General features: G+C 33.8%; 1 protein-coding gene across 6 annotated transcripts in view; it reads left to right on the forward strand.

Moving 5' to 3' along the window:
* Nucleotides 1-16,509, forward strand: part of Cog1 (conserved oligomeric Golgi complex subunit 1) — a 580,539-nt gene that overhangs the window by 170,158 nt on the left and 393,872 nt on the right. For all 6 annotated transcript variants that reach the window (XR_016549365.1, XM_090403917.1, XM_090403919.1 and 3 more), the window contains exons 11-12: nucleotides 8,827-8,934; nucleotides 15,511-15,567. Coding sequence is in view for 5 of the 6 variants with exons in the window: in XM_090403917.1 (XP_090260043.1) it covers nucleotides 8,827-8,934; nucleotides 15,511-15,567 (165 nt within the window). In the remaining variant the exon portion in view is untranslated. The remainder of the gene's footprint in view (nucleotides 1-8,826; nucleotides 8,935-15,510; nucleotides 15,568-16,509) is intronic.

The raw sequence follows: 16,509 nt of genomic DNA on the forward strand, positions 1-16,509 counted from the left end.
GAGAAGCGCAAATGAATATCGGCGAGATTAGCTGCAGTTAGCCGAATGTGATAATTCCGACACTGCGTTAGATCGCAGTGCATTTGTGTCGTAATCTAAAGCATTAATTGAACAATTCCAATTATTAACTATTCAATCAATGTCAAAACATAAGTTGTAACCTTTAACATGTTGTATTGCATTTATATAATGTTCTAAGCTTTGTCATTATTTATAAACACAAACCAAATTTAATTTTTTCATTTTTTCCTTTGGGGGTTCTGCAGTGTCGCAGTGCTTATGTACAAGCCGCCACTAGTCTATTTTCACCTCACCACCATATTTCAACATCTCTCCATTGATCTCATCATTCCCAGGGATTTTCAGATGTTTTACTGCCTTTACAACCTCATCCCTCAGTATATCTGTTTCTCCATCTTTGCTTGGTGGTGATGATATTTCCCTCAGTTCATTAATTAGCTTCTTTTGGAACTCATCTCCCTGTGTCTTATATAACTGTGAGCAGTATCTTGTCCATCTCTTTCTCATTTTTTCTGCGTTCATCAAGATTTCACCATTTTCATTATTTATGGTTCTGCATTGGACTCCATTTCTTGTTGATGTTTTTGATCATCTTATATACTTCTCTTGTATTTATTGATATCCTCACACTGTTCAGTTAGGAGAGACAAATTTGTCTCTCCTAACCTAACCGCCTTCTTCACTTCATTACATTTTGCTCTGTACTGTTCATCCATTTCCAGATCTCTCTCTCTCTCTCTCCCTCTCTCCACCCTAATCTTTAAAGCTTTTTTTTTATCTTGAATTATCTTTAATGCTTCCTGTGAGATCAACTTTGGCTTTTTTGTTTCTTGAACTGTTTGTTCCATTGCTTTATTGATTGCAGGCACCACTTCGTTGTATCTGCAAGGAAGAACTGAAATCTGTAACGGATTTCAGTTCTTCCTTATTTTTTCTTCCTGTATAGAAAAGTGTATAGCACTTTCCTATACACTTTCCCTGTAATTTTTTCACTCATTGTCCTCATATTTCTGACCCTGAAATTGTGCTTTTACTCTTGTCACTTAAGTTGCAACCTGATATTAACAATCACTAAGCTATGATCAAATTCTATGTCTGCTCCTTGAAATGTTCGACATTGCAGAACTAATGTGGCCCATCTCTTGTTTATGAGTATTATGTCTAGCACATTCTTAGTTCTTCCATCTGGTGACCATTTGACCAATAAGTCCACTTCCTGCAATCTTTTTTGATGGAAATCCATGTTACAAATTACCATGTTATGCTTCAAGACAAATTCGAGCATACTTTCTCCTCTTTCATTGCTTTCTCCATATTCATATTTTCCTGTTATTCTTTCCCATTCTCATGATGCCCTCATCGGAGGACATCATGCACTAACGCCAACAGACTACAGACATATTTCTGAAAATGACTTAGACTAAGGAATTTATTTTCATTGAAAGACATTACAAGTATGACAAAACAGATTATAAACAATTTATATTTTGCTGAAACACTGCATGAATGATCAACATTTGGATTACTTAGTACATACAAAAAAGTAGAACAATTAGAATTTGCAGTAGAGCTATGTAAATCAAGAACAATCTTATTCTCTTTGCCTCATTTTGTATGGAAAGACTGAAAACATTCCTGACAGATTGGAACCTCACATCTACCACAGATGTATCTTGTTTTACTCTTGCAGTGTACATCTCCGCAACGATTGGCATTAGCACCTGTTGTCTTCTTTGGGAAGTGTCCACTGCTGTCAAAATGTTTCTCATGTGACACAGAGTGAGTTTTGTGTTTCTTTAGTGCTGGTGGTGTTTGACTTGAAGGGCATCTTTGCTTCTCTGTAGCTAGCTGAGCTAAACCTTGATATATCAAAGCAGTTGCCACTCTTGATTTGAATCCCAACAAATCCAATTTTTCTTCCCATTTCCAAATGATCAGTGCATTACAAACAAGTACATTCAACATATGGTAAAAAATTCTCATATACCATCGTTTTTTCTTGGTATAATTTCGATACAAAGCCACAAAGCGAGATAGTGGAATTTCAACATACTTTTTTTCTTTCTGGCTGAACGTCTGATATACACTGACAGGCTCCTTTCTTAAATAGCTACAATACCACATGTACTACTGAGTTATCAACCCATCTAGTGATAGTAATGCCATCAGAGGACGTGGTAACTGACATATTTCTTCGTCCCATCTTCTGTAAATCCTTTTCATTTTTCAGTTTCTTATCAGCACCTTGAAGTCGATTTCTTCTGCATGTACCCACATAATAAATATCATCTTCCTTTAGTTTCTTAATTAGGGGTATGCTCGTGAAGAAGTTGTCTGTGTATACCTTGAAGTTCTTACCAGCAAGATCACGACAAAGCATAAGTACTACATTTTCACTTGCACTAAATGAGTCTGAATTTTGTCTTCCAGGATCTGCACCTACATAAAGATCAAAACAATATACTTAGCCTGAAATGCCTGCCCTCACCCTCATTTTGAAATCCCATTTTTTTGGTTTCTTAGATAAGTATTGTTTGAGTTGTGAACATTCCTTGAATGGAATCATCATCTCATCTACACTCTAAAATTCTTCTGGGCTGACAGCAGCATGGAATGTTTCATGAAACTTTTGCAGCACTGGTCTTATACGTATTGCTTTGTTTTTATTGTTGGTAGGTATTGTGTCTGAATCAACAAAATGCAAATATCACCTTATGTCCTCCCATCTGTTCACTGACATGGCATCAGCTATAACATCCATGCACAGTCCATGTTCAGAAGACCAATACTGCTTTACACGTGGGTATTTTATGTATGTCATGACAAGTACAATTCCAAGGTAAATTTTGAGTTCAGTCACAGTAAGTGCTAAATTATCTTTGCCTTTATGGCATGCATACAGATTAGTTTGTTTCACAATTTCATCCATCAATTCATCTGGAAACAGCTGTGAAAAATAATCTACAGGGCTCTCTCCGTGAATATTTACTTGGTGTTTTCCTCTAAACCATGGCTCAGTACCAGCAAAGGGATTATATTTCTCACTAAACCACACTTGTTGTCTCTGCAATGGCATTTGACAGCAACATCTGTATTTTGCAATCTCCTCTTCAGTAAGTCTCTTGTGGTAATAGGCCTTTTTTATGCCTGATGGACCTGACTTTTGGTTATCCATCTGTAAAAGAGATGATAATGCCAATTAGCACACTTACTATTCATTTATGTTTGCAAAAATAAAATAAATAAAGTTATAAAAATATTGTACAAGAACTTTCTAACCTCAAACTAATTGCCGCATGGATTACGTTACAGACATAACACCTAAATAATAATATTTTTTGGTTTACCAATCAAGTGTTGATCAATTTTATTAACTGAACCAACTAGTTTCGCCACACTTATCTGTTGGCATCTTCAGGGCTTACATAGAGGTTTAAACAATCTCACAATTATGCGTAACTGTAAACTGAAAAGAATAACTGTAAAAAACTGACTAGAATAATTACAAATAAAATAGTATCGAACGTGAGTGAAACACGTATCACGTGTACAAGATCAGCTAGCTGTTGCTGAGGAACTTTCTGTAGTTTGTATTAAAGTTCATTTCTTCCTTTTTTAAGGTTCTGATTAGGGTTTTCCATATCTCTGGGAGTATTAGGCCTTGATTTCTGTTAAGGTTGACAGTAGAACGGGCGACTGTAGCTGCCTCTTTGAAAATTCTTGAATGGTAATCTTCCTCTATGTAAGGGGAACAGCTTTTGTCCCACTCGATGACATGGTTAGTTGTAGAGAAAAGAGACGATAGGCCAGAAATGTTCTGTCTGTTGTTTTTGACATAGCCAATGTGCTCCTTTTTCCTGATTTCGAGGCTTCTTGAAGTCTGTCCGATGTAACTAGAGCCACATGAGCATGGAATATTATAAACTCCAGCATATTTGTAGAAAGGATGGTTGTCTTTTGGAGATCTTAGTAGTTTACTAATAGATTTTATTGGTTTGAATGTTACTCTTATTTTATGTTGTTTGAGGAGATTGGCGAGCTTGTTGGAGATGCCACTTACAAACGGAATTGCAATCGTTTTTATATATTGAATATCTTATTGTTCTCGTTGTGGTGGTTCAGAGAAAAGGATTTTATTGACTAGTCTTCTTGGATATCCATTCAAGTACAAATTGTTGGAAATAAATTTTAACTCATCTTGAAGGGTCTTGTTGTCCATTGTGATGCGAATCGCTCTTTTATTTAACATGTGTACAATGCTAAGTTTATGTGAGATGTGGTGGGAGGAGTTGAAATGTAGGTAGCGACCTATATTGGTCGGTTTTCTGTACACTGATAGATTTATACTGCCGTCAATTTGTTTTTTGATTAAGATGTCTAAAAACGGTAGTTGTTTTTCTCTTTCAAGTTCCAGAGTGAATTTAATAGAATGATGGAAGGCATTGATCTTTTTGAGAAAATCATATATGTCATCTTTGTTATTGTTCCATATGATGAAGATATCGTTCACATGTCTAAACCAAATTTTAGGTTTAGGAAAAATTTGCGATAAGATTTTGTTTTCTAAGTCTTCCATAAAGAGGTCAGCACATGAAAGTGAGAGTGGGCTCCCCATTGCCAAGCCTGTTAATTGTCATCGAGTGGGACAAAAGCTGTTCCCCTTACATAGAGGAAGATTACCATTCAAGAATTTTCAAAGAGGCAGCCACAGTCGCCCGTTCTACTGTCAACCTTAACAGAAATCAAGGCCTAATACTCCCAGAGATATGGAAAACCCTAATCAGAACCTTAAAAATGGAAGAAATGAACTTTAATACAAACTACAGAAAGTTCCTCAGCAACAGCTAGCTGATCTTGTACACGCGATACGTGTTTCACTCACGTTCGATACTATTTTATTTGTAATTATTCTAGTCAGTTTTTTACAGTTATTCTTGTCAGTTTGTAGTTACGCATAATTGTGAGCTTGTTTAAACCTCTATGTAAGCCCTGAAGATGCCAACAGATAAGTGTGGCGAAACTAGTTGGTTCAGTTAATAAAATTGATCAACACTTGATCGGTAAACCAAAAAATATTATTATTTACTAATTTATGATCAAGAAAATAACGTTCATGATGAATAGAGACATAACACCTGTTGAAAACACCTGTCCTCATGTGAGGACAGGTGTTGTGTTTTCAAGTTCGTTTTATGAATATGGTAATAAACATGAACAAATTAAATATTCACACTTGATCTACAAGGTATAACAATATATAAAACCATACTAGCCTTTCAAGAAAACTCATAAAATCACCAAATTCAAATCAACAAAACAGCAGCTTTTCACTTCCTCCTTGATTCCACCATGCACTGCAGAGAGAGATTGGTATTCCTGTAACTCTGTTGAAACTCCTGCCATATGGTGTGGTTTCTAAGAACACGTTGGTCTCCCCAGTTGAGGACTACATGCATACAGTAGCACTAAATTATGAATGAATAATTATTATGATGGAAAATATGTGTGTCCTCATATGAGGCCCTTATGCATGAGAGGGTTAATGCAAGGAAGTCACATTAGTATTACTCCATCTCCTTGTAATGTAAAGTTAGCTTTCCAGGAACCCATAAAGTACAGACATTCCAACTTCCTACCACTCAGCTAACTTGTTGATTCAATCCTGATTGCTCAGTTGGGTATGCAGACCATGTTTATCTGGGTGACATCCCAGCCGGCATGTTGTGTCTGTTCCCTGTGCCCCTGACACAGGGAACAGACACTATTTGCAGCCACCCTCTATGGATCAGATGCTGCTGTTGCTTGTTGGTTCATGGAGATTTCATTTTCCCTCCTACCACTTTTATAGTACCTGATCATAAATCCTGAAAATACTGTAGCCATGTAGTTTTATCAATCACACTGTTTCTCACATTCTTCTTTGTTTCTTGATTCAGATTATTTAAATTTTTATAAGTTAATGATTTAATTTTGTTAATTCTCTTTAAATTGGATAACAAATTATTCCAACTCTCTATGTCTTTTCCTTCTCTTTTAGTTATGCCTTTCTTTCTATTATAGAAAGAATATTATATTCTATCTTATCTTCAATTGATCTGGTGGATAAGTCTTTATATCATTTTTTTATTTTCTATAATCTTAGAGATATCCTCATCCCACTGGCTAAGATCTCTTTTATAATGTTGTGTCTTCTCTTTGCCTAAGCTTTCAAATGCTGTCTGTTTTAATATACCACATGTTTAACTTTTCTTCTTCTTTGATTTTTTTTCACTGATTTGTATCTTCTGCTAACTTAAGTGTTGATGAAAAAGTCATTTGATACTGGGGTCTTTTAAGAGGCTGATTTTGAAGCATTCTTCTTTTGTTTTTGCTTTCATTATTTTCAGCCATCGTGGAGAAAATCAAATTGGAACATTATCATAAACTGCATAATCAATGAGTCTTCTCCTATTTCAGTTAACTGTTTGCTCACCACACATACTAATGGCTGAATTAATTTGACGATTGTCATTCTAGCATTTAAGTCTTCCTGTCACATAGTCACTTATTACTATTTTTGTTATTTCTTGCCAGAGGGAGTAAAATCTTTCATTATTTTCTTTCTACTCTTTCGCTTCTACTTCAATGTATGTACTCCATGTATGTGGTGCATGTACTCTAATGACAGCTGGGTATCCTCATTGTAACTTAATCATGATTTTTATTAGTCATTCATTCCAATAAATATAATGAACTACTTTCTTTTCTAGGGTGCTGTGTACTATCAGTGCTACTCTTGCTTTAGTTCTCTCATGACTTCTTACACCACTGTGAAATTGTATATAATTATTAATCAGTTTTGAGACAACTTTATCTTGGTTTCGGATATTACTGCACCTTGCATGTTTTTTTTCTTTGAGTTCATCTTGTGATCTATGCCTTGGACATTCCAAGTATCAGTGTTGACTATATTCTTGTTTCCATTTCATATACCTAACCTGATTCATAGCTTTCACTTTAACCTTTCAATCCAGCTGTTTTAGTTCCTTTTGAGACTTGAAAGCAATTTAAATGTCCTACCAAACAGTGACTAGCTGAGAAGTCCAGTGATGGAAGGGCTGTCTTACAGTCTCTTGACCAGCATTTTTTCCAATATATGATGAAACAGTTATGCTTCTGTGACCTAGCCAGCAGAACCTCATTTGTGAAAATGGGGTATATTTTGTTCTTGTTTTTAGAGAAAAATCTTCACTGCCCTAACTTGAATCGGATTGACTGCCTATCCTTATTAAAAATATGGAAAGTTTTTTTTTTTTTTTTTTGCAATTACTATTGAACCAAGAGTGGTATTTTATAAAGATATAAGGTTTTAAGAAACCAACTAGATACTACATCTATCGATCTGTTGAGTATGATATTATAAGTTATATACATGCAATTTATTTTTACACTGTTATGATTAAGCTTTTCTTCAGTTGAAGCATAGTGCTATTGGCTCATTCTATTTCATATAAATCAATTGTTTGCATTCTATCTTGTAACAATTGTTTTTTAAGCCACTGATGATGGTCTGTTAATTTCAGACTGAAATATATGGCGGTATATTTAATAAATAATACTTTTACCTTGTTATTATAATTACGGCTATTATAGCCTGTTTTTGTTTAGGAGTGTCCCTTATTTTAAATACATTGGCTATAATTACTCAAAAGAGGATATATATATTTTAGGGCATTATGGGTGAGTATAGCAGGCAGTTATAGCAGAATGAAAAAGGTGGAAAAATTTAAAATTTAAAAAAATTAAAAATTTTAAAGGTTAACAATTCCAGGGAAAATAGATTGAGTAGCTGTTATTGTAGAATTGGGGTGTGTGTGTGTGGGGGGGGGGATAGAAATGATGGATGCTCATTCTGCTGAAAAGTACATGTAGAAATGTGTGTTGAAAAGATGCAGTGCAGAAATTGATAATCTATAATCTGAGCTGGAGAAAGTCTTTGAAAGAGGCTTCATCAGTTAGGTGAAGGTATACATAAGAACTACTTGATTCAAACTACCCTCTTTTGGGTAGTTTGAATCAAGAATTTTTTTTAGAGATTTTTTCTGCTGTAATTGCCTTCTATACTCACCCATAATGCCCTAAAATATATATACCCTCTTTTGAGTAATTATAGCCAATGTATTTAAAATAAGGGACGCTCCTAAACAAAAACAGGCTATAATAGCCATAATTATAATAATAGTGTTTAAGAGAAGTGGCATGGGAATTTTCCCCAGAAACGATACCCCTTTTATCTTGTGTTTTTGTGTGTATATATATATTGTATAGGGATATATTTTGAGAAGTTGGTAGTTGAGTAGGAGAGGCAGTCTGGTGTACCTCATACATCCCATTGTATAATTATTTATAATAACATAGAAATAAAACAATTATTTTATTTATAATTCATAATTATAATTTTTAGATTAATATATAAAGAATTTCATTGATGAACAAAAAAGATAATATGCAGAATATAAAAAAAAAGCATAGCATTATTCAGATTATTCATGTGATGTGAAAAATTTTCTTTCATGTATCATCTGTTTTTGTGCAATAAAATATTTTGCTAATTTATTTAGCTATTATTCAAAAGAATATTTTGTATTGGTTAAGAAGTATTTATTGTAATCATAGTATATAAATTAAGAAAGAAACTTTCTTATACATAAGATATAAGAAACTCGTTAATGTTTTTTCTAAAAATGTTAATGAGTTTAGTTATATCTTATGTATACCTTTATATATTGTCTTGAACTAATTTGGAAAAATTCATGTTTCTTTTAGCATCTAGTTCAAAAACTCAGGTTTGTGAGCTGGTGACATTAGTTCTTGCTACATTACGCTTGGTTCATGACATTTTTTATTCAGAGACAAATTCAGAAGGAACAGAAGGTTTGGTTTCTTTTTTTATTAGTGAACTACATCAACATTCAAGTAATAAGATTTCTTCATAGGTTTTGAAGATTTTATGTTTAAAATCCATTTGATTTTACATTGGCATCTAATTTTAATATTTTTGTATTCTGTAATATTTTATTATCACATGCATTGTTTATTTTTATATTACTCCTGACACCCAAGAGACTACAAAACCTGTAGTAAATCAGTGTGGTGTGGACAGAGGTCAGAAGTCTGTTGAGTGTGGGGGATGATAGGAATGATGGGCTTATTCTGCTGAAAAGTACATATAGAAATGTGTGTAGAAAAGATGCAGTGCAGAAATTGATAATCTGAGCTGGAGAGAAAGTCTTTGAAAGAGGCTGCATCAGTTAGGTGAACTACCCTCTTTTGGATAGTTTGAATCAAGAATTTTTTTTAGAGATTTTTGATGTATCATCTCACATGTGAGAACAGTATTCAAGGTGTTTTGAATTTGAACAGAGTTAGTAGCTGGAGAAATGAAAAGTAACATCTTGAGCAAAAAAAAAAAGGATGCAATTTTTGGAATCTGAGAATGTAAGTGAGAGGCACTAAAGGTGACTAGGTAGTCATTATCCCATTTGAAGAATGATATTGGAGATTGGTGTTCAAAGCCTAGTTGTAAAAGAACTTGAAGCTTCTCTTTTGGGTAGTTTGAATCAAGAATTTTTTTTTGAGGTTTTTAATGTATCACCTCACATGTGAGAACAGTATTCAAGGTGTTTTGAATTTGAACAGAGTTAGTTGCTGGAGAAATGAAAAGTAACATCTTGAGCAAAAAAGGATGCCATTTTTGGAATCTGAGAATGTAAGTGAGAGGCACTAAAGGTGACTAGGTAGTCATTATCCCATATGAAGAATGATATTGGAGATTAGTGCTCAAAGCCCTAGTTGTAAAAGAACTTGGAGCTTGAGGTCTTGGAACAGTGAAAGGTTTGTCACATGAGTAGAGAGTGCTGTCATTAGCAAAATTCTTGGTTGATGTTTGTTTTTCAGTGGTGCAAGGGTAACCTGCTCACCTTCAGTGCCACCAAAATGCATTCTTGCCTTTTCTCTTGTAAAAGGGAGCTCAACTTATCTTTTTTCCTCATTACTACACAAATCGCCAGAGAGGATCAGATTTCTCTTTTGGTATTGGAAAAATTGATTAAAAGCAGAGTGTAGAATGGGTGGACAGGAATATAGTATATTCCTGTTCACTATTCCTATATACCATACCATATATTGTAGAAGCAGCATGGCTTCATGAAGTGCAAGACTTTCCTCAGTAATTAGTGCACTTTCTGTAATCAAGTAGATTCATGTTTATATATATAAAAGTTTAATATTATGTAAATTGGAGCAACAGGGAATAGATAGGAACCTCATGACTTGGACAAGAGGGTGGCTGATGGATAGACATCAACAAGTAGTATATGACAGACTTGGATTCAGGAGAATACAAGTGACTATAGTTCGCCCACCGTTTGTAGGTTTCTGGTTGGCGTCTTGCCAAGAATAGTCTATTCATGCTGAAGGGGAGAAAGAAATGAAGGACGTACGAATTGGTCGCCAACACACGAAATCACATGCTTTATATGTAAAATTTTCCAACTGTTATACAAGCAACATAGTTAAATACAATAATCTTAAAAGAGAAGTTAATTTTCCCACCTGTAATAATAAACAACTCGTCCCACAATACGGAATGATTACCCTATTATAGGAATGGATTCTCCTTTTTCTGACATGCACAGAAGTGTCGAGGGATCTCTAATCGGTGGACGAACTATATTAGTATATTGTGGGGATCTTTACTGGCACTGCTATTTAATTTTTAACAGAGGATAATTTGAGAGGGATGCTTTGAGAAAAAAAAAGTTGGATTCAAGCCAAATAGGAATCATCAGCATTGATTTTCACTTTAAGAAAAGTAATTGCAAAATCATGGGAGTTTGCCTGTTGATCCTGTTGGCTCAGTAGTTAAAGTATTTACTTTCCAACCAGCAGGCTATGGATTTGAATTTTAGGGTGAATTGATGTTGGTGATTGCTTTTGGTGGGAGATAAATTTCTTAGTCCAGTCTCAGACTGTATACATCACTTTTTTTTTCTATATCCAACCTATTATGTTAATAGCCAAGTCATGCATGAGTAATTTAACTATATCTATACATGTATTTATTTTTGTTTATTGGCTGGTTAGAATGTTTTATATTAGTATCCATGACCGGAATGTTACAAAACGAAATTCCCAGCACGGCAAAAAAAGCCAAAGTGATTATGGCAACAATTGCAGTTTGCAGTGCTAAAGCCGAACGAGCTTTCAGTATGATGAATAACAACATAACGACGAAGAGATCTTCTCTCACTATAACATATTTCGGATTTAATGACAATATGTACCATCATTTTGTACCAAAATATCAATATGTACCAAAATTTATAAAATAAATTTTTATTTTATTAATATAAATTATACAATTTATATTAATTGTATTCTTATTTAACCAATAAGAATACAATTAATATAATAAATATAAGAAAGACAGCACAGTGATAAAAAGCACTGACCAGGCATGCAGTCAGGAATACATATCCATACTTGAAGTAGAAAAAGCCATCAAAGGCTTGAAATGTGGAAAGGCAGCAGGAGTAGATGATATTCGACCAGAAATGCTGAAGTATGGTGGTATAAAAGTCTTACAGTGGCTGCACTGCATAGTTCAGAAAGCCTGGACAGAGGGACAAATTCCCGATGAGTGGAGTAGAGCTCTCATAGTACCCATATATAAAAAAGGGAAATAAAACTGAATGTGAGAATTATAGAGGTATTTCCCTACTGAGTGTTCCTGGCAAGATCTATGCAAGTATACTTGAGAAACGGTTGAGAAGAATTGTGGAAGAAAAGTTTGGTGAAGAACAAGCTGGATTCAGGCCAAATAGAGGCTGTCAGGATCAGATCTTCACTTTACGACAAATAGTCGAGAAAGCATGGGAATATAACAAAGATCTGTATTTAAGTTTTGTCGATTTGGAAAAGGCATATGACAAGGTGCCAAGAGAGAAGCTATTCAATACGCTACAGTTATATGGTGTCAATTGGGCATTATATCAAGCAATACTTAGTCTTTATTTGAGTTGCAAGTCAGCAGTTAGAATTGAAGGAAGTACAGGAAGATGGTTTAATGTTAAATCTGGTGTGAGACAAGGATGTACATTATCCCCTCTGTTATTCATTATCTATATGGATCACATTATGAAGGAAAGTGGTATTAAACATGATATCAAAATTGGAGATGTTAATGTCAGCTGTTTGCTTTATGCGGATGATGTTATACTTCTAAATAAATCCGCAACAAGTCTGCAAGATTCTCTGACTAAATTGAATAACTGTTGTAATAGATATGGTATGAAGGTCAGCAATAATAAGACAAAGACAATGAAAATAGGCAGAATCATTGAAAATGTCAACTGTGTTGTGAATGGAGAACCTGTGGAACAAGTAAAACATTTCAGCTACTTAGGCACGATTTTTACTGAAGATGGTAAATTAAATACAGAAATAGACAACAGAATCAGCAAAGCTGGTATGGTGGGAAGTCAATTGAATAAATTCATATGGAATAAGAGAGAAATTAGTCGGAACACTAAATTAGCTGTATATAAGACAGTGTTCAAACCAGTTTTAACTTATGGATCTGAGAGCTGGGTCAGAAGTAAAACACTTGACCAAAGACTAGAGACCGCAGATATGAGAGTCCTGAGAAAGATTAGAGGCGTGAACAGATGGCATCAATGGCAATATCATATTAAAAATGAGGATATTAGGAAAGAACTTGACATTGTCAGCATCCAGGAATGCGTTAGCAGAGCTAATCTCAGGTGGTATGGTCACTTAAATAGAATGGGAGAGGAAAGATTAGCATAACAAGTGTTCTCTGCCAGGTTGGCAGGAAAACGACCCAGAGGAAGACCAAGAAAATTGTAGATAGGAAGTTAGTAATGATGTAATTTTTTTCATGTAGTACTGTTATATCCTGTACACCCCTTGAGGGTACATGGCAGGAATTTGATGATGGTGATGGTGGTGGTGACAATATGTATAAATGGGAAACCCTTGAATGAATTTAATCTGAATCCCTATGTCAAACCGTTTCTAGAAAATCATCGCTCAGCTATAGATCCTCCTAGAAGAACATGAGATGTGAACGAGGAAATAAGGTGTGGCAGCTGTTGTCATAAGTATTTCCTTGAAGTAATTATTTGTAAATGTTAACCTGTAAAGGAGAGAGTTTTTTCTAGTTAAATGTGCACCAGAGAGTGAGTTATTTATTTATTTTTTCATGTAAAATCGTCTCATAGTTCCGAAAGTGATTTTATTAAATAAAATATTATAGTTACTGTTACTACCATTTTACAAATAAGAATTCACATATAAATAAATAGGACTATAAAATAATGTCCCTTGATTGGTACTTGATTATCACTTGAAGTATAAAAACATAAGAGAAATATAACGTATTTCGATATTATTGTGTTTAGATAATATTTATGTATTATTTATAGATTGTTTGTCATAAAAACTTCTGTTGCAAACAAAACAAATTTATTTTATTTATAAACATCCCGCGAACATCCATTACCGTTCACAAACATCCCACTGTGGGAATGGATGTTTGTGATTGTCTCTGGAAATACTAATGGTGGCAGTGGGCGATAGATGCCGTTGGTGTAGTGTTTTTTTTTTTTTTTTTGCTCAATGATGTGAGCCCTTCATTAAAATTTCCATAGCTCACCACTGCTGGTACGGCTGTTTAAACTTGACAACCCATTTCTTAATTGTTGAAAACAGAAGGAGAAGAGTGCCCATAAACTTTTATGAACTTTGAATCAATTTCTTTTGACATTAAACCTTCTTTTATTTAAATAAAAAATAAAATTTATTCAACTGGTATCCCCCGAATAGAATGGAAAAAAGCAATTTTGATTCCTGACTTTAAAAAAGGTAATAGAGATGACCATAAAAACTACAGAGGTATCAGTATACTAAATTCCTGTTACAAAATATATAGCAGAATCTTAAATAGCAATGAAATATTCCGAAAACTTTATTTTAGAAGTACAGAATGGATTTAGAAAAGGACGATCATACATAGACCCGGCCTTTTGCCCAAAATTAATAACAGAGAAAACAAATGAATACAATTTAGAAACACATATTGCATTTATTGACTTTGAAAAAGTATTTGACAAAGTTAAAAGAAACATATTATTTAACATATTAAAAGAAAGACAAATACCAAATAATATCCTAAAAGTTATCACAAGTATATATGAAAATAATCAAATACAAATAAGATTAAATCATGAGCTTTCATATACGAGAGAGATAAACCTAGGGGTCCGACAGGGATGTCCCCTCTCAGCAACTCTTTTTAATATCTACTTAAATGAAATAATAATAAAATGGAATAAAAATTTACATCAAGGAATTAAACATTCTTCTACAGTAAACTTAAACACTATCCTCTTTGCCGATGACCAAATAATAATTACAAATTCTGAAGATAAACTACAGAAAGCTATTTTAGATCTAAATGAGATATCCAAAGATTATGGTATGATAATATCAACAGAAAAATCAAAAACTATGGCCTTTAAAGGACAAGATCAAAATCCAGCAAGAACAAAAATAGTAGTAGATAACAAGATCTTAGTCAGGTGAATTCATTTAATTACCTAGGATGTATGATCACATATGAAAAAGATATAAACATAAAAATTGCAAAATATTTAAAAATAACAGGTGTAATTAACTCTATATTTAAACCAAACCTAGTTCAAAAACAAACCAGACTAAAAGTATTCAATACATTAGCCCTATCAGTCATAATGTATGGAAGCGAAATCCGGACAATAAAACAAAAAGACAAACAAAAATTAACAACAGCAGAAATGAAGTTAATGAGAAAAACTGCAAAGTATACCCTATTTGATCACAAAAGAAACAAAGAAATTATGAAAGAATTAAACCAAGAACCAGTAATAGAAAAAATTAAAAAATATAAACATAAATGGATGGAACACATTCAAAGAATGAAAACAGAAAGATTACCAAAACAAGCCTTAAAGTACAAGCCATTAGGAAAAAGAAAACCTTAAACGATTCAACGATTACTTCTAGGCCGGAACAGGCTATGCTAGACCTAAATCCTTGATATGCATGATGATGAGGATTAAACCTTCTTTTACAAAGAATTTTATAACCACTCGATACTCAATGTTATCCATTTCAAGGGATACAGACGACACTTTTGCTTCACACAGCTGTATAAAACAAACTGCTTGATAGAATGAATTGCAATTTCACATGGATGTATGACAGATGTACCAACTTTGAAAAAAAAAACTTTCCGATGGTGTTGCCATCTATGGTCGAGATCGAGAACTTTTCAGACCACCCTCGTATGTTTGATTTTCAGGTTATTGCATTTGTTCTGATCAAGTCTGAATTGAGTTGAATAACAGCTGTGATGAACTAGTGATGTTTTTTTTAATTTCTTTGCAGAAGAAGGAACAAATCTTTTGGTCCACATGTTAAATAAGGTGACTAAAGAATACTCAGGTATAATAAGTGTTTGATTAACATTTGTACAATGCAAATATTTTGCACTTTTTTGTTTATTAATTTGTCCCTGTTTATATATATACATATATATATGTGTGTGTGTGTGTGTGTGTGTGTGTTTTCTTTCTTATGAAACAAGGATATTTTTAGATGTAAATTGAACAATAATAAATACAGATTACTTATGTAAATATAATGTGTTATTTATAGGATTTTCACCAAATGTATTGTAGGCATTTATCAGTATAATTTGAAAGATGGAATAACAACACAAGTATGTATGCATGACAAAAGGATTAAGAATGCAAATATGGAATCATGAATGTAGTAGAATAGTAGTTTTATTATAACAAGTCTTGGTGAAGCTCAGTGAAACATTTTTTTGTGTACATGTATTCACACACAAATTAACATACCTGAGTGTGTTAAGCAACACTGCTTATCAGTGGATGAGTGAAATGAGTGTAGTCAAAGCAGTGAGAGAGATATAGCATAGAAAGTTATATAGTAACTAGAGAGAGAGAGAATTGTAGGTGGGTATGGTTGTAAACAGATCAAGATTAGTCTTATCAAAATGTCCTTTCTCTAATTGGAAGCGAGTTTGTAGGCATAGTTGTCCAAATAAATTAATCTCAATATGTTAAATGCTTCTCTCAGTGATCTCAGATCTTCTCTGCAGTTTTGTTGATGAAAGTACTCTTCGCTCGTCCTACTCATGTGACAAACCTTGCAGTATGCTCAAACATCTCAAGCTTCAAGATTATCTACAATAAGTACCTTAACTGCTAATCTTCATGCCATCCTTCAACAGAGCAATAACAACCTAGTCATATCCAGTGGCGGCTTGTGGCTTGAAATCGTGGGGGTGCTGCAACTTTCGAAATATACATACACACTGTAAGTACAGTGTGTATGTATACGTGTTTGGATAAAATATCA

Source organism: Typopeltis vanoorti, chromosome 14, assembly GCF_054136105.1.
Source record: "Typopeltis vanoorti isolate ZY-2024b chromosome 14, IOZ_Tvanoo_1.0, whole genome shotgun sequence".
Lineage (NCBI taxonomy): Eukaryota > Metazoa > Arthropoda > Arachnida > Uropygi > Thelyphonidae > Typopeltis > Typopeltis vanoorti.